Below are 23,746 nucleotides of genomic sequence, written 5' to 3'. Positions count from 1 at the left end.
AGCTGGGAAGCAAGCTTGGGAAGGCCACAACTCCGGAAGAGAGAGGGCTGCTGGAGGCCAAGAGGAGCAGGGTGGAGAGGAGACAGAGGGCCAGGTTGGGCTCCTGAGCCTGAAGACTGCCCAGAGAAGCCGGCTAGGCCTCAGGAAACCTCGGAGCAAATTCAGCATTTCCAGAAGGTCTCTGATGTTCCACGCACTTGTTGAATTTTTCCAGCCTTAGAGTGGATGCCTGAATTAGAGGAGCAGTTCATTCCAGTGGGAGCTGCCTGCCAGGTGCCTCGCCCTGTGGTACTGGCAGACATGACATAGACACCGGACACCACTTCCTCTTTTCTCCAGGAACTTTAACCCAGTAGTCGCTTCAGAGGCTGGGGCTTTAACCAGGCATCAAGACTTGGATCGCAAGTAGTTTCTGCAGGTAACTTTTCTTCACCTTTTTTCTTTTCTTTTCTTTTTTTTTTTTTTGTAATCAGATTGGTTTTCTTTTTACTTCTCTTTACTCAACACGTGAACTTATTCTCATTATGACAAGTTCAAACAATATAAAGGTATAAGAGGAAAAAAATACGAGTCCTCAGTCTCCCTCCTTCTACCCTTTGCACAAATCCACCTCCCTTCCTGGAGGTTACCAATGTCAAGGTTGCTGTTTACCCTTTTAGATAGATAGATAGATAGATAGATAGATAGATAGATAGATAGATAGACAGACCTATTATTTATACATGGCAATATATTTATACAAAACAGTTCACAGGATATGAAGCAGTCTGACTACAGGTGATCCTCAGGAGGGCCCTTGAGCATTCTGACTGGGCCCCTGGGCCCCGCTGGCTCTTGCAGCTGGCATTTCCTTAGGCTCCATTTAGAGGGATCTCTAGCCAGAGGCTAGAAAGAGGCAACCCAGTTCTCCTTTCCTTCTGGTTCCCTTTGCTTCTACCTCCAGTTCAAGTCTTGATATTCCTACCTGCCCCTACAGTCACTGGAGAAGAAAGGTCATATCTGTAACAATGATCATAACAACTAATACATTTTGAGGACTTATTAGGTGCTAATATAGCTAATAGCTAATTAGGTGCTCTCTTTTTGTGCATGATATTTTATCCTTACGCCAATCCCTATGCTGTTTTATCCCCATTCTGTGGGTGAAGAAAGTGAGGCTTGGAGAGGTTAATTTACCCAAAGCCATATACTTAGAAATTGTACTCAATTTTGTCTGACTTTAATGTTTATTTATTTTTGTGTGTGCGTGAGAGAGAGAGAGAGAGAGAGAGAGAGAGAGAGAGAGAGAGCACGAGCAGGAGAGGGGCAGAGACAAAGGGAAACACGGAATCCCAAGCAGGCTCCAGGATCCAGCTGTCAGCATAGAGTTGGACACAAGGCTCAAACCCACAAACCACGAGATTATGACCTGAGCTGAAGTCAGACACTTAATCAATTGAGCCACCTAGGTGCCCCTCAATTTTGTCTCACTTTCAAGTTTGTCTTAACCTTACCTATATTGCTATAACATCTCTTCTGCTTCAGGTAATCAATGTTGTTTCAACACCATTTACAAGTCTAAACTCAGTTATCCCTTCCATTCTGAATGTACAGCAGATTCCACACCTTTATGACTGTATCCTTTCAACCATCCTTTCTTCTTTGCTCTTAGGCTGATCATTCCAGCTGCCACCAGCAAGGCTGCCTTCTTCTTTAGAGAATAACCTAGTCCAGTCCTTCCTGTGCAATACTAATTTCTTCTAAGACACTTACTTGAAATAAAAACATTTTTAAGTCTCAGGATCCAAATATATTTCTATATGCCTGCCCATTTATTTATAAGCTCTGTGAGAGCAGGAACAGAGTTTTATTCACTTTTATGTCCTTCTGGCCTAATAAGCCCTCAGTAAATGTTTATTGAACAAATCATTCAATGCCTCTGGCCAGTTATTGAGTAGGCCAACACTGATGCTTGAAGATAACCATAGTGGCTATTTAAGAAACAAAGACTGAACTGTAAAGAGGAAAACAAGAAAAAAGAAAGAAACAAAGATTGATTTGGAATAGAGGTTCAGTGTCAGTCTGAGCAGCCAGAACATAGCAGCTGGACCAACACAAAATATACCTGGTCCAAAGCTGTGTATCTCAAGAATCTTCCCAGACCAATATTATGTAGCCAGGGAATGGCAATTCAAACTATAGACAAAGCAAAAGTGTTTTAATAGAAAACCTCAGGCCATATAGGCCCACTTTGAACCTTATCTATTCCTTCAATGATACATTTTACAAGAGCAAGGAAGACAGTTTTTATTTTACAAAATTTAATTTAATTTATTGCTCCTTACATAGTTATGTGGAAGAAAGTTTTACAAAATGCTTGACTGTAGGGGAGTATAGGTGGCTCAGTCAGTTAAGTGGCCAACTCTGGATTTTGGTTCAGGTCATGATCTCATGAGTTTGAGCCCACATCAGGCTCTGCGCTCACAGCAGCAGAGCCTGCTTGGTATTCTGTCTCCCTCTCCCTCTGCCTCTCCCCCATTTGCTCTCTAGATCTCTATTTAAACAAATAAAAAATAAAAAAATAAAATATAATTAAAATGATTGACTAACACAAATTAGTATAATGTCTAAAATAGGAAAAGTGTATACATATATATGTATATATACACATATACATATATATACATATACATATATATGTGTATGTGTGTATATATATATGTATATATACACATATATATGTGTATGTGTGTGTGTATTTATTTAAACAAATAAAAAATAAAAAAATAAAATATAATTAAAATGATTGACTAACACAAATTAGTATAATGTCTAAAATAGGAAAAGTGTATACATATATATGTATATATACACATACACATATATATACATATACATATATATGTGTATGTGTGTATATATATGTATATATACACATATATATGTGTATGTGTGTGTGTATGTGTGTATATATATATATATATATATATATGTATGTATGTATAAAATAGGAAAATAAAATTCAATAGCCCTCCTGGCTTTGCTAAGGTTAATAGTGGAGTTAAAATGCAAACAGGAATGAATTGTATAAGATAGTATGTGTCTCACTGTTTATTTCCAACTCAGTCACTTGGGATTTTACAGTTAAACTATCCTGCTGCTTTAAATTTAGAAATTCCATTTCTAGGGCACCTGGGTGGCTCACTCAGTTAAGCATCCGGCTTTGGCTCAGGTCAGGATCTCAAGGTTTCTGGAGCCTGCTTCAGATACTGTCTCTCTCTCTCTCTCTCTCTCTCTCTCTCTCTCTCTCTGCCCTTCCCCACTTGATGTCTCTCTCTCTCAAAAATAAATAAACATTAAAAAAAAAGAAATTCCATTTCTACTCTAAGATTCCTCATTACAATACTCTGAAGATGTTAACTACTACTACTAAATGTTTTAATCTTACAGAACCAAGTGGGTACGAGAGTGGGCTCTAGAGCTGGACTGCTGATGTTCTAATCCCAACTCCTCAATTATTATGTACATGACCCAGGACAAGAGTCCTATCTCCTCTCTCCCTCAATTTTCTCATCCGTCAAGTAGGCATAATAATACTCCCTGCTATTTAGATGGGTGTTTTTATATGGGTTAATATTTGTAAAACTCTTAAAACTGTACCTAGTACATTGTAAGTGTTATACAAAATCAGTAGGGAATTTAGGGGATTCGATGAATATTTGGGATTTTCTCTCTGCCCCTCCCCTGCATGCACTCTCTCTCTCTCTCAAAATAACTAAATAAACCTAAAAAAAAAAAAAAAATCAGGGAATTTAGGGAAAAAAAAACTATACAAGATACTTCACATCTTTTTTCACTAATGTAGAACAAAACGAAGGAGAAAAAAAGCCAGCTCTGTGCCCCTGTTGGAAGCTCCCACTGGAACTAGAACCCCACGGTTATAGCTCCAAGAGTTGTGTCCATTCATTCAATAATTTGAGAGCCTAGTATGTGCTGTAACTGACCAGGAATCAGACACACCCTCTGCCCTCAAAGGCCTTGCAGTGGGGTTAGAGATCAGAACTCTAATCTACTTTTTCACAGATGAGAAAACTGAGGTCCAGAGAAGTTATGCCTTGCTCAAGGTCACACAGCAAAATATCATCAGAGGTGAGACCAGAGCGTTTTCCCACAACTCAGTTCAGAACTCTTTTCCAATTGACCACCCCACCCTTTTGAGGGTCACATCTCAGCTACTATTTGAGATACTACCTAGTTTTCATGACCCTCCCTTCTGTGCACCCACTGTCACCCTCGCTCCCAAACCTGGAGCTTAGGATTTAGAAAAGAAAACGGTGAGCCCTGAAGAGAAAGTCACACACTGGGTATTTTGAACCATCCTCTGCAAGAAAAGGAAAGGTTACTCTGGTCTCCCAGCATTAACTCTTCCTGTGCCAGAGAGGTTGAGGCCGTTTAAAAACAAAAAACCTGAGTGGTCTCACTCAGGACCGAAAGGGTAGATCCCCGCCCCCTGGTAAAGCAGCGAAGACAGATGGGGAGCCACCTGTCAGAGGACTGTGGGCGGGGGCCGGGACCGAGAGGGCCGCGGGACCAGAGGGTGAGCGCCGCTGAGCGCACGCTCAGAGCAGACAGTTCGCAGGAGGCAAGAGATGATGGTCTAAAACCCTGGGAGCTGACGGCCAGAGCGGGAGGAAAGGTAGTCACGGAAGGGAGGCAGAGCTACAGGAGGTGGGGGATCCTGGAGGTGACAGCAAGGAGAGTACGCAACCGCGAGGGGCAGCTCCAGCGAGGACGCCGGGCGGTCGGGCGAGAGAAGGCAGGGCAGCGCCGCGGCGCTGCGGGCGGGCTCCGCCAGGGCGGGGGGGTGCCATGTCTCGAGAGCGGCCCCCCCACACCGACATCCCGCGCAACCTGAGCTTCATAGCCGCGCTGACGGAGCGTGCCTACTACCGCAGCCAGCGGCCCAGCCTCGAGGAGGAGCCGGAGGTGGAGCCAGGCGAGGGCGGGACGCGCCTCGGGGCCCGGTCCCGAGCTCACGCTCCGAGTCGGGGTCGCCGGGCCCTCTCTGCGCCAGCCGGAGGCGGCGGAGTTCGGGTGCCTCGCAGCCGCAGCCCCGACACCCGCAAGAGAGTGCGTTTCGCCGACGCGCTTGGGCTGGAGCTGGCCGCGGTGCGCCGCTTCCGCCCCGGAGAGTTGCCGCGGGTGCCCCGCCACGTGCAAGTTCAGCTGCAGAGAGACGCCCTCCGCCACTTCGCGCCGTGCCAGCCTCGCGCCCGCGGCCTCCAGGTAGGCGGGCGGCATCGGCACGCCCCTTCCCCGGCACCTCCCCTACCCGGCCGCAGCAGGCGGCCGATTTATCAAGGAACACCCATCTCCATCCCCAACCCTAGGCTTGTTCTCGCTCATCCCTTTTGGTGCCACTCTCCCAGCTGGGCTCCACTCCGACTGCTGGACGCCGGGGTCCGCTTCGGATTGGTCCAGTGCCTCACCCTGACCCCGCCCCCTGTCTCTCCTCTCCTCCCCACCCCCTCAGGAGGCGCGCGCCGCCCTAGAGCCGGCCAGCGAGCCCGGCTTCGCCGCCCGCTTGCAGGCGCAGCGCATCTGCCTGGAACGCGCCGAGGCGGGCCCGCTGGGCGTGGCCGGGAGCGCGCGTGTGCTGGACCTTGCCTACGAGAAGCGCGTGAGTGTGCGCTGGAGCGCCGACGGCTGGCGGAGCCAACGCGAGGCCCCCGCCTCCTACGCCGGTCCGGCCCCGCCCCCGCCGCGCGCGGATCGCTTCGCCTTCCGCCTTCCGGCGCCACCCATTGGGGGCGCCCTGCTTTTCGCCTTGCGCTACCGCGTGACCGGCCACGAGTTCTGGGACAACAACGGCGGCCGTGACTATGCTCTACGGGGGCCCGAGCACCCCGGGAGTGGCGGAGCCCCGGAGCCCCAGGGCTGGATCCACTTTATCTGAGACTCCTGCGGCCGACGGCGCAAAAAGCAAAGGCACCCAGGGGCCGGGGGAGCCCGAAGATTTGGCTGGGAAGAACGAAAGAAACCGAAATTGGCTGGGAGCTGTCCAAGAGAGTCAAGTGGGGGAGGGCGAGGAGGACGGGAGAATTCAAAGGGGTGTGGGAGTGGGCGGAATCGAGGAAGGTCGGGAGGTGGTGGAAAACATTAGTTGGATGTGAGTGATAGTAACCCAACGCATATAGGAAAGAAAACCAGAAAAGGCTCTGGGGGGATTAGGAAAAAAAAAAGCCAAGATGGGGGTTGATGATGATGTCCTATTCCGTGAGCTGGCACTGGGAGAAAGTAAGTGGGTTCGTGAGGCCTAGGAAGTTGAAGGTTAAGGTTATCTCTTTGGGATTGAGGAGGTATTATGTTTGAAATATGAGCCCACCCTACTAAAGTCATTTGGAGTGCCAGCTCATTCCCTATCTTACCCGCCTTTGCCACCTCAGGTCCCTAGCCCTGCCCATCCTAAGCTTTAACTCAGCCATAATTGCCTTGCTTAAGTCCCAGGATAAGTCCCCTGTTATTCCCGAAGATCCCAGGCTTCATTCTTCCCTGACTGGCTGGGGAGTGGTGGCAGACCCCCGCCGCCCCCAGGCAGTCCTGGGAATTAAAATGAAGGCAAAACCAACTCCAGGCCTGTCCTTGTAGCCAAATAATGTCGTGCCTGAGGAGTTGGTACACTCAGGGGCTTCCAGAAAAATGCCAGCCTTACCTTTCTGGGGTGCCTTTTAATGACCCCTAAGCACTTTATGGAATGCATTTGTCAAGGAACAGTGAGTCACAAGAATCACTCTAATTCTGCCTCAGAAGGAAAGAGTCACTGACTAGCTGTATTACTTTGGGCAATGTTACTTCACCTCTCTGGGCCCCAGTCTCCAACTTGGGAAATTAGATTTTGATTAAGTGATCTCATACAGCCGATTCTTGCTCTGACATTTTATGATCTACTGAGTGGCAGAGTGTGGATGAGAAGCCACATTCTCCAACCTACAGTTGGAGTACCACAGGTCAGAACACAAAGCATCCCAGCATTGGATTGAGGCCAAGGATGGGTCCTCCAGTTTTGACACAGATACTCCAGAGGCCAATAAGCATCCCATAACCAGCTTGCAGCCTTATGGTATTCCAACACCTTTTTCAAACTGCAGCTCATCCTCTGCCCCTTGCCTTTTGCTCTTGCCCCCACAGACTCCCAGTCTAGGTGCTCTGAGACAGCTTTGAGTAGGTGCATCTCTGTTGGGGAAAATGATGTTTGGGAGCCCCAGAGATGAAAGGAAACAATGTTGAGGCTCTCTTGAGGATAAAGAATTATGGATATAAGAAATGGAGAACATTTCAAATAAAAAAACAAAGCTACTGAATAATTAAGTGGCACCAGAAGATGGCAGTGTGTTCTATACCCTGAGCAAGTAAAATGGGAAAGCAGGACTCTTCTACCCATTCACAGTCATGCCTTAGGTCTCCCCTCCTGGTTAACCTCTACTGGTAGTTTTTCCTTTCCTGTTACCCTATTCCTAAGCTCTTTGCCTTTTTGTTTGTTTGTTTCTCTCTCATCACTTTCACTCTTTTAGCATATAGGGTATTTACCTTCGTTTTCTCTTTTCCATTTGTCTCCCTCTTCATTCTTGTTGATCTCTGCTCTTCCTTCTCCCTCCAGAAGGGGTGGAGAACCCACTTCCTTTTCTCCAAGACCATGGTTGATCCACCTTCCTCCCTCAGGCTCCTTCTTGACAGTCTTCTAGAAAGGAGAAGAGGGAAAAGAAGCAGTTCCTGATGCACATGAACAACTGCTCCCAGGTAACCAGCTCCCTGCACCCTTTTCTATCTGTTAACTAATTTCTCAAAAATTTCTGAATCCCCCTCCTCCTTATTACTAAGAGAGTGCATGCACAAAAGCCCATACATGCATTTAGAACACAGTATGGGGGCTAGTTACCCTGCCCCTCCTGTCCAAAGCCTTAGTCCTTTGAAGGAAGATGGCCAAAAGAGAGGAACTCCAAGTCACTTCTCAAAGAAATGCTGGCTTAAACATCATCCTTATCTAATGAAGAAAACAAAGAATTTCATGCATCTTGTGGAACACCTTCAGGTCAAAGTACCAGCAGAGTGAAGAAAGAAACTGCTAGAAGCCACAAAGCAATGCGCTTTTTAGTCATCAATGAAGAGCCCAAGGGAGGTTGATGGAGAGGGAGACTGGGTTGAGGCTCAGTGTATAATAATCTCTTGCCTAATGTGTATGCATTATTATTATGTTCTATTAACAATCATAATAGCTCACATTTACTTATCTGCTAAAATCTGGTGTCTTGCATGCAATACAACCCTCAAATCAACCCTATCAGTTGAGTAATATCCCTATTTTAGAGCTTAGGAAACAGCTCACAAAAGCTCAGTAATTTGTTCAAGATCACATAGCTAGTAAATGGCATAGCTGGGATTGTGAACTCAAGATATCTCCAGAGGTTCTGTGCATAACCATTTGATTATAGTTCTTCCTTTAAAAACAAAACTGACAACTTTGCCATATATAGTCTCTTATTAGGAAAAGACCACAGTTTCTAACTGCTCTGCCTTCCTATCCTCCCAGTCTCCTGAACTGGCATAGAGAAGGCAAAGCACTGAGGGGTCCCAAGTTCCATCCAGGAGCTTGCTGCTGTCTCCTGTACCAGTGTCCCAGCTCTGCAGAATCAGCAAGGGACCATCCTGCCTGCCTGCTAGAGAACTTGGGAGCCCACCTGAACTCCAGCTTTTCCATACATTGGGATTCTCTCCTGGCCCTAACCAACTCTCTACACGTGTTGGTGTGTCATGCCCCTTTCCACTCCCCCGAATAGTTTTGAACTGACCAATCCCTAAAGTTTCCACTAGAAAGTATCCCTGACTAGGACAATTGCTGAATGGTCTGTGCTTGGACTCTCTCTGCAAGCCCTGGTATTACCGAGTAGATAAATGTAAACTGGTTGGAGATGGAATGAAGAATAATCCATTTTTCCCTGAGCTTTCTCAGTAAGCAGTACCATGGCTCACCCACCCCCCATTCTCAGCTTTATGGAGCCAACACATGAATCTTCTAGTTTTCCCATATAAAGCTGCCCCAGGGCCTGGGAGTAAACTGACAGTCTAATCTGATATGGGAAACACTAGGAGTTTGGTGGAATCTTTAGGAAGGTATGTGTTAGGCATTAGGATAGGGACTTTCCCCTAAAGGCTGATGACTATATGAACAGGAGCAATTTGGTGTATAACATGTCAGCCATAGATGAGGAAGTATTATATAAGAAAAAACATTACGCTGGTCAGGGGCTTGGGTCCTTGAAGCAACACAGCTGGACCACTTTGCCTGTTTCTCCTATCCAGATCTTAGATATCTTCCTACACTTAGCTGTCTGATAGCCTTCCTTGTTCTTTTGTTTCTCTTTATGAATGTAGTGCATCATTTATTGTCACAATAAGCCATAACTTCTGAACTCTCCAATCTAACTCCCACATTTTCTTGCTTCTAACACCTGTGTTTCTCTGGAGCTTCTCCGGATCCTTGCAATCCAAAGGTCATAGAATCAGAGACCAGGAAAAACTTGTCTTTAGAGATTACTGGGTCCATGCTCCACTACAGATGAGGACACAGGTCCCGAGATGAGAAGTGACTTCAGCAGGGTCAGAGAATTTGTTAGTGCAGCTCAAGATGGGTCTTACCCTCAACCCTTCTGCACACATGCCATTCCTGGGCTATAAAACAGGCCTCTACATAGTCAGATATGCGATTTTTCATGGCAAGGGATAATATCAGAAATGTTTCATTTTCTCCTGCTAGTTTCCATTCCCTTCCCCATCCAGGCATGGAAAGAAACAAAAGGCACTTGTAGTTTTCTTTGTTTTCCCAGCCTTGGCACTTCTTTGGGTGATATTGCTGAGGAACAATGAAGTTGCTAAAAACATGGTATAATCCACCCATTGACTAACCTGGAGAGGAAATTAAAGTTTGCTTTGTGAATTCCCCCAAACCACTGTTCTCATCAGGCCCTCCCAGAGCATCCTCATACCGTTCACAGTGTAGCCATGTTCACTGGGCCCCAAACCCACTAGTTCTGTGCCTCACTTCAGCTTCCACATGCAACTACTCTTCCTTCTGGATAAAAGACCTCATATGTGAAATAAAGTCAAAATATGAAAGTATATCATATAATATTGAGAAATTGTTTGTTTGGGGTGGAGGGTGGCAAGAAACCCAGAGGCAAGATTCCTCTCTCCCAACCTCCATTTCTTGGTCATCTCATTTCTCTACTTGCTGGTGTCCTATTGCTATGCAAAAGTTGGATGGGCAGAAGATATGGAGGAGTTGGACAGCCCTGGTATAAGACACCCCGGTATAATCCTGCCACCATTTTGGGTAGTGGTGGAAAGTTACAAGGGTCCAGCTTTAGTTCCCTGGCACCCAGTGCCAATTCCTGGTGCAGTTAAAGGGTACTGCTTGGGTAGAAGCCCTAAGTTTCCCCTTGGGTGGGGTGGGGTAGCTATTCTTCCTTAAGGAGGCAATCTAAGTTACATTTCTCCTTAAGCACTGGAGGGAAGAGGAAAGCCCTTTTCTCTATCAAGGGCAACCCTAAGGCAAAAGATGAGAAATATGATGGAGAGGGAAAGCAAGGACCTCTGTCTAATCCAGAATGGGACAATAGATTAAAGTGAGGTATCCTTGAAAAAATTAAGTTCTAACATAAAATTGATTTCCATATCACCTGAACGATGAGAAAATTCAATTACCCACAAAGTAACGAGACGACATTTCTAATAGGGAAGCCCTAGCCTGAGAAGAATCAGAGGCCTCTGCATTACATCATAATGGCCAAGTTGTGATGTCACTGCAGAGCACCCATACTTATATTGTGAAACCAGATAGCTAAAGGGTAGAGTCAGCATGAGGAGCAGACACCCAAGGAGAGGTAAGTGGGGGCATTGCAGGAGTTTTCTCCATGGCTTATTGCCTAAGGTCCCTCTGTGGCCCTAATGTCTTTCCAGACGTCTCACATCTTAGTTTAGTGGTAGGTCTTTCTGAAATCCTTTCACAAACTTCTTCACTGCAGCTTTTGATATCCCAGTTCCTCAAGACTTGCAGTTCTGATTGGTTAGCACTCAGCTTTTGTATTTCTCAGGAGACAAGGCACAGAACAGTGGAGGATGGTTCCCCTAAATGAGGCAGAAACTCACCATATCCATTTGGGTAGTCCCAGAGGTAGATCAAAGTTTTTGGGTGCTTGAAACATACAACTTTCAGAGCCTTTTGAAAAGAAAAATAAATGCATTAGGCCCAACAATGAAAGTGCTTTAGAATGAGAAAATATAAATTATAATTTTTATTATTTTTTTTAATTTTTTACTGTTTATTTTTTGAGAGAGAGAGAGAGAGAGACAGAGTGTGAGCAGGGGAGGGGCAGAGAGAAAGGGAGACACGGAATCTGAAGCAGGCTCCAGAGCCTAACGCAGGGCTCAGACTCACAAACTGTGAGATCATGACCTGAGCTGAAGTCGAACGCTTAACCAACTGAGCCACCCAGGTGCCCCTAAATTATAATTTTTAAAGAGCTGACAAATATAACATAAAATCAAGAAAAGTAACACAATTTTTTAAGTGTCAACATATTTTTTTACAATTTTGTTTTTGGCTGCATACTCTAATATTTTTTCATATGATGCTTATATATATAATGTTTTCTATAAGGAGTATAGAAAGGTAATTCAGTCTTCTACATGATCACTTTTTAAAAATTCTTAGTGATTTAGAAAATGTTCACCTTCGCACTTTATAAGTGGTAATGTCATAATTTTTAGGATTTTTGTCAAACTTGAAGAAAACACTCAAATTTCTTTGATATTTGTGGTGTAAAATTTCAGAGCACTTCAAATTTGTAATGATTAATGCCATATACTCTGAATTGTTGACCTTAGGATTATACCTAGAAGTTATATGTATTAGTCTGCTGGAGTTGCCATACAAAATACAACAGACTGGGTAGCTTAAACAACAGAAATTCTCCCACAGTGTAGAGGACAGAAGTCTGAGATCAAGGCATTGGCAGAGTTGACTTGATTCTGAGGTTCCCCTCCTTGGCTTATAGACAGACATCTTCTCCCTAGCTTCTCATGGTCTTTCCTATGTTCATGTCTGTGTCCAAATTTCCTATTGTAAAGACACCAGTCATATTGGGTTAGGACTCACCCTGAAGACTTCATTTTAACTTAATTACCTCTTTATAGACCTTATTTCCAAATACACTTACATTCTAAAGTACTAGGAATTAGGACTTTACTATATGAATGGGGGGGGGGGGGCGGGGAACAACACCATTCAGCCTATAACACTATGCTTAATATTAAACTACTTACTAATAAACTACTAACCCCAAACTAAATGTATCCTCAAATTAACTTCCCTAGCCAATCCCCAAATATCCATGGCATTTCCACTGCCACCTGACAAAAGAAGAAGTGTAATGGAGGGGAAGTCAGAAAGAGAAGGGACCTCAATCTTAACCAATTGCAGTTTAAATATTATTTTCAAAATATTTTACAAAAAGCCATGACCACATTATCACATTGCTGGGGCTCTAGTGCACCTCCAGTGCTTTAGAAGAGGTCTGTGCAAGGGATGGTCCTAAAAGTTCAGTTTCTTTACCTATAGGGTAAATGTGTCTCTTGTCAGTCCTGCTAGTATCTGAACCATGCAAACAGAAACAGAATTTTCACCAAAGATGGGGGATTAACATCTCTACATTGAGGATAACATGAGTCCCCACTCTTCTGCACTAGTCCCAGGAAGAGCTGGGAGGGTTAGTGTCTTGCTAAAGGTGAGGCCCTCCTTTCTCTGATATTGTCAGCCTGGATCTCTTCCTCTCTTCCAATCCCCACCACAGGACACTCCATCTTCTAAAGCTTTAGAGTGAAATCCACATCAAAGAGGGAGGCTTCAGCCTGTACTCCAAAACTAGGGCAGAGGAGTTTCTTCTGTCCTTGGATTTTCCTTCTCCTAAACCTGTCTTCAATTCTGCTCCCTACTTCTGTCTCAGGAGCGTGTTTCTGAGAATTGAAAGGTGGCACATTTGCCCACCTTTCATATTTCCAAGCCCATGATCAGTGATGCCCAGAATGCCTAAATGAATCCTCTAGGGACTGGCACTATGTTCCCACAGACATTGCCTGCCTGACTTTCCAGCCAGATAAGCATGTCAACCAGACAACCCAGTCTTGTTATTTTTTTAGATTATGAAAGAACAACCTCTCCACTGAAAACTGAGGGCTGCTGCTGCCTACAATGTTTCACTTTTCCTTTCATCACTTACAAACCATTGGGGCATTGTAGTAGTCATGATTTAGGACAAACTTTGTATATACCACCAGCCCTGGCTTAAACCCTGAGGGATCAGAAGTTTCTAACTCTAAAGCTGAGCATATGTATCTTTGCTTTTTTTTTACTCCTATGATGTTTTTGCCGGATACCAGTTTGAAGGATGTAGGGCTGGCTCTTAGAAGTTCAGTTTTATTAAGTGTAATGGGGCTGGGGGCAGGCAGGGGTAAATACAGGGATAGTAACATAAAATAGGGCTCAATGCTGAAGAGGAAATAAATTCTTTCTTTCTTTCTTTCTTTCTTTCTTTCTTTCTTTCTTTCTTTCTTTCTTTTCTAGGAAATAAATTTCTGATGTCTGACAACCTTGAAAGAGCTCTAGACCTTAAATTGGAGTAATAATGAGTAGTGGTGTTTTGGGGGAGTATATAGAGAGGGGTGAGGTCTATCTGCGGAATACAGGGCAAAGTCTGAAATTTTTTTATAAATTACTGTGACTATATAAGCTATTAAGTGACCTAAATAGGCAAGAAGACAGTTTCAAAGACCAGCGTGAGAACAAAAGAATCACTCGAGAAAGTACCATTCCCAAGTTTTAGTCGGAGACGGAGAATCCTAAATATACAAACTTTTGGCCCAGAACTTCGGGGTGTGGACTACCACTTTGGTGAAAAGTCCATTTCATTGCCATCCCTTTCTAGACAAGAGAAAACCAAGGTCCCCAGATATGAGGTGGAGTTCCAGGTCCTCTTCACTGGGACAGAAAGGGGACCTGGGGATCCGGTAGGTCCCAAACAAGTGCCCCCTTCTGACACTTCGTCTTTGGGAACACCTGTGCAGTGTTCCGAAGGCGCCGGACAGCTAGGATCCTCGTCTTTCAGGTGGCAAGACATTTGATCCATCTGTAGAACAAGTTCCCGGTTGCTCTAGGCGCTACATTTACAACGACGCTGCTGACGGCGGTTGGGCCCTCGGCTGGGCGGGCGCGGCTCAGCTCGTGCGTAAGTCTGACAAGGGGGTGCTGAAAAAAGTCTTCCTTCAGGAGGAACAAATAGGGAATAATTGTAAGGCAATTCAACAAACTGCTATGAATTCCCAGGGGAATTTCGGGAAGACCAGGGCTAGCAGTGCTCCGAAGGTCCGGCGCGGAAAGGTCGAAGGCGGGGGGAGGTACCATTCACAGCACCCTGGCCCCGGGGGACATCTTCCCTGCCCCACGCAGCCAATAGCCACCCCGGCTGAACCCGACGCAGCCAATAGCCGACTTCAGCCGAGACTCACGCAGCCAATGGTCGGCCCAGTGCGTTCCGCCAGTGTCCGCCTGCCTGCGTCTACCAATCCGGACTCGGGCCACCTTGGCACCGCCCCTGGAGCACCCCCCACCCATCCGCCCCGCCCCCAACTCGCTCGAGCAGGGTTGGGCTTAGACGGGCGCGCTCTCGGGGACAGGGGGGGCAGTCCCGGTCCCGGCCCTCCGCGCGGGTGGGCTTGGAGCAGGCCGCACCGGGCGGGAACCCCACTCCCACCCCGGAGGCCCCCTGCCCTTTCTCCCCCTTTCCCCCCGGCCCATGGTGCGAGGCTGGGAGCCGCCGCCCGGGCCGGACCGCGGTGAGTGATCCCCAGCCCCTTCGACTTCCCCTCCTAGCCCCTGTACGATCTCCGACCTCCGGAGCCCCATCCCCGCGCTGGGGGGAGGAGGATTCTAGGCTCGAAGTCGCCTGGTTCTCTCTTTCTCCTCTGGACTTTTCGGTTCCCTGTTGTAACTGGGGGAGGGTGAGTGGGTGTGTAGGGAGGAGGGGAAGGCTGGATTGGGACGGTCTCGGCGAGGGGAGGATTGAGATTCGCCTGCTCCCTGGGGCTCATCGCCCCAAGTGCAGCAACTTTTTGTTCTCTGACCCAGTTTGGAGCCTTGTAGACTGCCTGCGAAATGGAGGATAGGAGGAACGTTTCCTTCCCAGGCCTCCACCTCCCCCCCACGACTACCTCCTGGCGACCTCAGCACACGCACAGAAATCTGGCCTTACTTCTGGGGAGCAGTGGTCTTTGGGAATGAAAGGTTTGGGAGAAACTGCCCCTGACCCCCCTACCCAGCCATACTCAGAAAACAAACCAGTTAAAAGAACCCAAATCCTCAGAGGTTCCTGGTTTTGCGTCCTAATATGAGATTTCTAAACTGAAAGAAGACTCAAGCTGAGACCTGTTTGGTAATGTGGGCCCAGATCAGGAGATCTTTTACATACAAACCTCCTTCTCACCATACATTTGAAGCCCTTTTATATTATATGATTAGGACAGGTAGATGGCAATGATTGGAAAAAAAAAAAGCCAGTTAAACTTGGGAGTTTTTTAAATGATGCGTACATCTCTTAAGCATTGTCATTAAAAGTATATTCATTTCACCAATCTTTTGGGGTAATATCCAGGCGTTTTCTTTATAAGTCTGCTGACTGGAGTTCCCAACTGCCTTTCTGGTATAAACTACACAAGCAAATCTCAAATCTGGCTGCACCCTGAGAACTTTTAAAAGTACTGATGCCTGAGCCCCAGTCCAGACTAATTAAGCCAGAATGAGGAGGAAGGTTCCCTGGTTTAAATTTCCCAGGTAATTCTAATGTGCCACTGCCTCTCATCATCTATGATTTCCAGGTTTGGTTTATTTAAAATGGAGTGAGAATTTAAACACTTTTGAAGCAATCTGAATGTAGAATACTTTTGAGATTTTTAAGTCCCCTGCCCCTCCAATCTTTTACAGTTGCCTACTATTCCCAACTCAACAACTGTACACTCGTTGTATTATGTCTTTCCAAAGCATTTGACTTTGTTTTCGTAGAAACAATTTTTAATGCACTAGTTTTTCATAGGTTTATGTGATATTTAATTATGTTATTATGTAAATAAAAAATACAAACAGGCATAAACAGGTTTGGAATCATATACAACTTGGCCCAAGCACACAGGGCAGCTGAAAGAAGCAGATGATTTTGGCACACTAGAGAGTAGCCTACCAGGCTCTAGGATGTAGCACACTGTGGGTATTGGTCATATAATCTAGTGGGTCAGTTAAGCCAGGCTCCTGGCCCAGCTGAACACCCCTCCCTTCCACTATCTCCAACTAGTATCACCAATACCCAGTCCCTTCTAGACCTATTTAAATTCTGTTGAGTCTTTCCATCCACTCTTTCCATTCATTCACATCAAGATGTATGTTACTCTTTAAGCAATTACCACCGCTGCCTTTTTATTCAGTTGGGAGGACATAAGGCAGAGGTTCGTAACCTGGGCTTCTGGGCAGTGAGCCCTCTGAGATTATATATATATGTTTGGATGTTTATTGGGGGGGTGGGTAGTCATAACTTTCTAAGGGTCCATACCTTTATCTGATTCCCAAAGAAGTTCATGACCCAAAAAGTTGAGAAACATGTAAGTTGAATACCACTAAAAATTCTTTAAGGCCCTTAAAACTGTCACCAAAACACATTTCAGGCAGCACTGCAGTTCTGTGAATAAAGATTTAGGGAATTTATGCAGGATCATATGTAGTCTCTCATGTGAACTGTCTCCTGCTTTAACCATAAGCCTAATAAGATCAAGCCTAAAGTTGTGAACACCTTTTTCCTAGGATTTTATGGACACCTACATGAAGTTTAAGGCAGTCCATTCTTTTCTGCCATCTGTCCACGGGCATGGAAAGCCCAAAGGGAAAGAGGGGTGATATCCTCTATGTTTTTCTGATTATATTTTTTATTAGCTACTTAAAGTAGCAATAGGGCAAATCCAACATATTCAATAAGGATCAAATTTAGTAATTATTCAGAATTGATAATCCCACCATTACTACCATCTCTGCCCACAGGAATCCTTTTTTCTCCAGTTTTGATTTCCCTTCTTTTTCTGACCTCTCCAAATGGAGGCACAAGAACACAAGACCCCATAGTGCCTTCATGGTGGTTTTGATTACTGTGGGGCCTACCCTCTTTGTTAATACCTCTCATGAGCCACTCTCTGATTGTAGCTTCTTCCTATGCCAAAGCAGATTCTTCCAGGGAGGCACCAGGTAGCTATACAGCTGTGCCTTAATTTAAGCCACCATTCTATATCAGGAAGTCTTCCACAATTTGTGTTTTGTGTAATTGGAAAACTGGATGTATATAGTACACCAAATATGGTATTTGTATTACTACATGTTATATTGAAACATCAAACTGATGTCATGAGAATCTGGAGGATAGCAACCCACATGAATGAAAGCAAAATGCTTCCTTGTAAGGCTTATAGCTGTGCCTGCCTTATTTCCTGTCTGGCAGTCTTCATCCTTACACTGGACTGCTGTCTTCCTTATGCTACATTTTTCTCATATCTAAAATGTTATTGTGTCCTTAAAAAACAAGACACAAATAAGGTTAGTAGATGTCAAGTGTTGCAGTCATTAAGTATTGTCCAGCTTAAAATTGGTGGTGTTCCTGGTGGGCCACAATGTCTAAATGGTAGTTTAGCACCTAGCTGTGCAAGCATTTGTTCATAGGCCACGTAGCTGTGTCTGGGATGAACCTACAGGGTGAAGGTAGAGCTACTACTAAATTGGCAATTCATCTGGAAATCAAAAAGGATTTATATCCAAATTATGGATTCAATTCTCCTAAAGCTGTTGTTTTCATCCTTTTTTTTTTTAAAACAACAAAATCCATTCGGGAATTCTATCCAACTCCCAAAATATGGAAAGCATAAAATCATATATACCCTAGTTTCTTCCACTGCTCATTAGAATTAGGACCCTGCAAAAACAGATAGAAAACAAGGATTTTAAAGAATTCAGCCTTGGCTGCATTTCCCTCCTTGTGTCTAGAAAAGGAGCATTACCATATATCAGAATCACCCTGTGAGGCTGAAGTCATGAGGAAAGCTATTTGTTGAGCCTTTACTTTGTTGTAGGCATCATGTCAACTGCGTTTTTTAATTTAGTCATAAACTTGCAAGGAAGGTGCTGTTCTGACCTCCTTTTTTTCTGATGGGAAACTGAGGCTTAGTGAAGTTAAATAATTTGTCCAAGGACAGCAGCATTCTGGGAAGTGGTGGAGCTGCAATTAATCTCAAAACTGCCTCACCCCAGGCCTCCACCCCAACAGCTGCTTTGGGCCTTGCCTACGCAGGACACCTAGTGCATAGTAGGTGCTTGGTAAAAATATATAACTTTACATACACTTGGCACTGTATGCATTTTTTACACATGAAGAAACTAAAGCTCATTTAGCAACTTGTCCAAAATCACATAGCTGGTAAGTGGCGGAACTGGGATTCAAACTGCAGGTTGGCTTTACTCAAGGATCATATTTCTATCCACTCCGCTATGCTGTCTCTGTTTACCCTCTTAACGTTCTCTTCAAGCTGTATAGCCTTTAGGATCTGCATGGCCTTCGCTTCATTAGATCTGCTTTTTAAAAGGAAATGGTAACACATCAAAATGCTACCAAATTTTTCTAATCGTCATATAAAATCCTTTGATACCACACTGCACTGTAACTTCCTGGGCTTGAGATTCTTCTCAGTTCATCATGTAGCATATACATAGGAATCCTGTCCCATCCTTAACATATCAGAGGTAAATATTTATAAACCCGGGTGGGATTCCTCTAAGTGGAAAGGGTAACAACAGATGTGTTAAAGAGTTTCTATTTCTAATGCCCAGACAGGGAGCTGAGTTAAAATTTGGTCAACATACCTTTCTGGGAAATAACCCAAGCAGGTGTTTCAGGAAGGCCAGAGTCAGGGCCTCTCCCTGCAGCCCCCATATCCACAGACCTGGGAGCAGTGGTGCTGCTGGGGAGCTTGCAGGACCTGGCTGCAATTCCTAATGAATCTGCCTACCTGGCCCTGGGAAGAAAGCTGGGCTGCAGAGATAAGAGCTGCAGGCCCTCTGCCCTGTGTGGAGGAGCTGTTACAGTCTGAAGGAGCTCTTCCCAACTCCCCCTGAGAGACACTGAGCTGTTGAAGAGACAAAGGCTGGGGGGGGGGGGGGGGGGGGAGGGGGGAGGAGGGAGGGAGGGGCTAACCTTTGTTCCGTGGAGGACTTGGAGGTGGAAACAGTTCCCTCTCTCTACCCCCAAAGACCCAGGGGGAGTAACCCCATTTATCCCAGATACCCTATCTATCAATTATCCTACAGAGAGAAAATAAAGCTTAGCAGATTTGGGTTTAGGGCTTGAAGGTACTATCATTCCTCTGCCTGCAGGACTTCACCACCAAGAAGAGAAAAGGAATGGGGGCGGGGGCTAGGCAGAAGGACAGTACTATCTGTCCTGCCTTCTAGAAATTCCTCTCTTGGATTCCCCATCTGTCTCCACATTCTAGAGGTAATCATAAATTGTCAGGAGCTAAAGCATTTGCATCAGTTCTGAGATTACTGCACTTCATGTTTTTGTGGTTGAGTTTCCATTTTGTGACTCCTGTTCCATGATCTTAGAGGGTGAAGTGAGTTTGCATCAGAAAAATAAAGGCAATATAAGGATGTGTGTTCCTCCTTAACCTCTAAAGACAGATTTCACTAGTCACGTGACTTGGGGTAATGAACTTCTATGGACTTCATTTTTTTCCATACATATGATAGGAATTATAACAGGTTCCTAAGGTTATGAAAATTAAATGAGAAATTTTTTTAAAGCACTTTAAAAGCAATCCAAAACAGTACACAATAGACAGTTGATTGTATTGGAGTCCAACATTTTGTTTGGCAGAAAATGAGCAATGGGCTGAAAGAGGAGCCCCAGTGATTGAGCTGTTTCTCTTCTTATTACAGCTATCTCTGAAGGGCACAAGTCAGAAAGCACCATGCCTCCTAATAAAGAGGCCAGCAGTCTTAATAGCTCCCCCGCGGGGCTCATCTGCCTCCCTCCAATCTCCGAGGAGCTACAGCTTGTGTGGACCCAGGCAGCCCAGACCAGTGAGCTGGATGGCAATGAACACTTGCTACAAACCTTCAGCTACTTTCCCTATCCCAGTCTAGCAGACATTGCTCTTCTCTGCTTACGCTATGGGCTGCAGATGGAAAAAGTCAAGACTTGGTTCATGGCCCAGCGCCTCCGCTGCGGCATTAGTTGGTCATCTGAAGAAATAGAAGAGACTCGAGCCCGAGTGGTCTACCATCGGGACCAGCTCCATTTCAAATCCCTTCTCTCTTTTACTCATCACGCAGGGCGGCCCCCTGAGGAGGTGCCTCCTTCTCCAGTGCCACCTCCAGAACAAATGGGTCTTGGAATAGTGCCCTTGACTCTTAGCGAGCCTACCCAGATGAAAGGATTGAAGGTAGAGCCTGAGGAGTCCTCAGAGCTGCTGAGTCACCAGAAAGCAAAGGAACCCCTGATGGCACCTGGCAGTGGGACATTCTCCCACCAATCAGATTTTTGGCAGGATCTTCAAAGCAGTGGCCTCTCTAAGGAGCAGGCAGGCAAGGGTCCCAATCAGTCACATGGCCTAGGTTCTGCTTCCTGGAACCACTCCACAGCTGTCCACCAGCCACGTGCTCGGGATAAGCCCCCACCAATCTCATTACTTGCCAGTAGTTGTAAGCAGGAGTCAGCATCTATTATGACTCCTTCTTCTTCCTCTACCTCTTCCACTTTCCAGGTACTGGCTAATGGAGCTACTGCCACCTCTAAACCCCTCCAGTCATTGGGCTGTATCTCACAGCCACTGTCACCCAGTGAACAGGCACTGCCCCCACATCTGGAGCCAGCCTGGCCCCAGGGGCTAAGACATAACTCAGTACCAGGTAGGGTTGGCCCTGCAGAGTACCTTTCCCCAGATATGCAACGCCAGCGAAAGACCAAGCGCAAAACCAAAGAGCAGCTGGCTATCCTCAAATCTTTCTTTTTACAGTGCCAATGGGCACGGCGTGAGGATTACCATAAATTAGAACAGATCACTGGCTTACCTCGGCCTGAGATTATTCAGTGGTTTGGTGACACACGCTATGCTTTGAAGCATGGGCAACTAAAATGGTTTCGGGACAACGCAGTACCTGGTGCCCCTAGTTTCCAGGACCCAGCAATTCCCACCCCCCCACCTTCAACCCGCTCCTTGAATGAATGGGCTGAGACACCACCTTTGCCAAACCCCCCACCCCCACCGGATATACGACCCTTGGAGAGGTACTGGGCAGCCCACCAACAGCTTCGGGAAAGTGATATCCCTCAACTGAGTCAGGCATCAAGGCTTAGCACCCAGCAGGTACTGGATTGGTTTGACTCTCGTTTACCTGAGCCAGCTGAGGTGGTGGTTTGTCTAGATGAAGAAGAGGAGGAGGAGGAGGAGGAACTGCCAGAAGATGATGAGGATGAAGAGGAGGAGGAGGAGGAAGATGATGACGAGGATGATGATGTGATCATACAAGACTGAGGGGTGGGGGAGGGGAGGGGAGGTCTGTTACTAAAAGATGAACCAACTTAGTAACTGTTTAAACAAAGAAACCACATTTTTTTAATTACCTTGTGGCAAAGAACTAAAAAGCTTTGTGTTCTTGAGATTGGGGGATGGGGGATGTAGTGAGGGTGGACCAGGGAGGATGACCATAGGACCCAAAGAGAGGTGAGGATTGGTTGGGCAGAAATCAGGCCTTTAGTCTCAGTGAAGAGAGTGCTAAGGATCTGGTCCAAACCATGGGCTGGGAAACAGTTCTTGCTCTCTTCATGTCTGTTCTTTCCCCTTATTGTACTAAGGAGAGGCCAGACATTGGCCCCACGTCTTTAGTACTGGAAAGGAGGAGTAAAGAATTTTGATTCAATTGATGATTCTAGTGCATCCCCCAGTCTCACCATTTTCCCTGGAATATAAGGCTGCCTCACACCCCTTTCTTCTCTGAGCACGAGTCCGTGCATAATACAGCTGAGAGTCTTAGTGTGTCCCAGTCTCACTACAGGTATTTCCTTCATGCACACCAACTTGACGCTGGGTTTTCCCTGCTTCATTACTGAGTTGCACAGGTAGCAGAATGTTTTCACTTCTGATACTGGGACCATTTTGCCTTGTACTTTTTAATCTTTTTCCAAAATCCCTCATTCTGTTCGCTATTTGTCTCAGGGTAAATCTTCCCCATGGAGCTTGTGAAAAAGTTTAATAATTGGGTGGAGAATAATTTAGACTGGATATTTATTGGATGTGGGAACTGGGGGGAAATGTCCTTTTAAAAAGTAGAATTAGGTTACAGAGGGATAGAGGAGAGGGATGATTTCTACTGTTCAGAAGTTGGGTGCAGGTAGGTTGCAGGTTTGGTTTTACAAATCTGAAACTTCCTCCTGCCTAGCTTGACAAAGACTAATTTTTCATCTTTTTGGTGTTGGCTCAATGTGTGTCTATAATAGAGACTTTTTCCCCTCTTTATAGGATCTGTCTTGGGGACAGAGGGACCCTGGTCTTAACTGAATTGATTATTGATGTTTTAGAATGGTTTTCATCAGTTGGAGTCAGATATAAAGATATCAATGGGTTAACCATCTAGAAATAAGAGTGGAAGCCCCAAATTGCTAGAATAATAAAAGGCCAAAAATAAAATTGTTTCTCCTCCACTTTGCCACTTCTATCGTTTAGAAATTAATGGAGCCAAATCTATTAACATTCTGACTTAGTATACTTTTTTTTTTTTTTTTTTTTTAAGAATCAGGATATATTGAGGTAGGTTAAAAGAATAAAACTTTAAAAGGCAATACATCAGTATCTTATCACTGGGAAGATTTGTTTCCTATACTGCTATAGGACCGGCTCTTCCCAGAAAAGATGTCTAGAAATACCTTTAAAAATAAACTCAAGAGTTCCAGAAAGGGTAGGGAATGCTAGTTCAGCCTCATGGTCATTCCCAGGACTCCATTTATTTCTGGCAGATGTTTGCTATCTTTATATTTTTTTTCAAAATTTTTGCTTATGGCCTGCCTGCCACTGGCCAACCCATTTAATTCCTCATTTCTACTCTTTAATACCCAAAGAAGAATACATGTTCCATCTCACTGGTGGTGTTCTTTGCCCATTCCACCATTCTAGACCTTGTAATATAATACCAATAGAGCTGCAATAACAATAAAAGGACATCTTTATTTTATCTGTGTACTTTAGTAAGCTGAAAGTCTGGGTCTCCAGCTGTTATCAGACAGAAAGGAAAATCAACATAGTTAACTAGGCATAGAGGAAACAATAGGCAAACAGAAGTAGTATAATAAATTAGGACAAGGAACAGAGTTGTTTATTAGCTTTGGCAATAGGTGAATACATCCAAAGCTTAAAAAATGAAATCTAGAAATAAAACATACTTAACAAGTGTATGATTTCGCACCTCCAGTGAGCCAAGAATTTTTTTACAATATTTGTTTTAAGTTGTAGGAAATGAGAGAGCTACATATGAGTGTGGGAGAGATCTAAACATCTTCCTGAAGAACTAGCCTTATATAATGCT

The 23,746-nt window shown here is 45.2% G+C and overlaps 2 protein-coding genes across 5 annotated transcripts; both read left to right on the top strand.

The window, feature by feature from the left end:
• The first annotated feature begins 47 nt into the window (after nt 1-47).
• On the top strand, nt 48-23,625 carry HOMEZ (homeobox and leucine zipper encoding). Of its 4 annotated transcripts, XM_043555811.1 has the most exons (4): nt 48-418; nt 7,699-7,776; nt 14,196-14,315; nt 20,105-23,625. In XM_043555811.1, the coding sequence occupies exon 4, from the start codon at nt 20,137-20,139 to the stop codon at nt 21,700-21,702; it is 1,566 nt and encodes a 521-aa protein (XP_043411746.1). In that variant the 5' UTR covers nt 48-418; nt 7,699-7,776; nt 14,196-14,315; nt 20,105-20,136; the 3' UTR covers nt 21,703-23,625. The 4 variants fall into 4 exon arrangements, with proteins under 4 accessions (XP_043411746.1, XP_043411743.1, XP_043411745.1 ...); XM_043555808.1 differs by lacking the exons at nt 48-418; nt 7,699-7,776 and adding an exon at nt 10,812-10,916; XM_043555810.1 differs by lacking the exons at nt 48-418; nt 7,699-7,776; nt 14,196-14,315 and adding an exon at nt 10,826-10,916.
• PPP1R3E (protein phosphatase 1 regulatory subunit 3E) lies at nt 3,290-10,152 on the top strand. Its single transcript, XM_043555822.1, has 2 exons — nt 3,290-5,265; nt 5,513-10,152. Exons 1-2 carry the CDS (start codon nt 4,849-4,851, stop codon nt 5,933-5,935), a joined length of 840 nt encoding a protein of 279 aa, XP_043411757.1. The 5' UTR covers nt 3,290-4,848; the 3' UTR covers nt 5,936-10,152.
• Nucleotides 23,626-23,746: the final 121 nt, after the last annotated feature.

This window comes from Prionailurus bengalensis, chromosome B3 (assembly GCF_016509475.1).
Source record: "Prionailurus bengalensis isolate Pbe53 chromosome B3, Fcat_Pben_1.1_paternal_pri, whole genome shotgun sequence".
Classification (NCBI taxonomy): Eukaryota; Metazoa; Chordata; class Mammalia; order Carnivora; family Felidae; genus Prionailurus; species Prionailurus bengalensis.
This window is presented reverse-complemented; position numbering and strand designations above follow the sequence as displayed.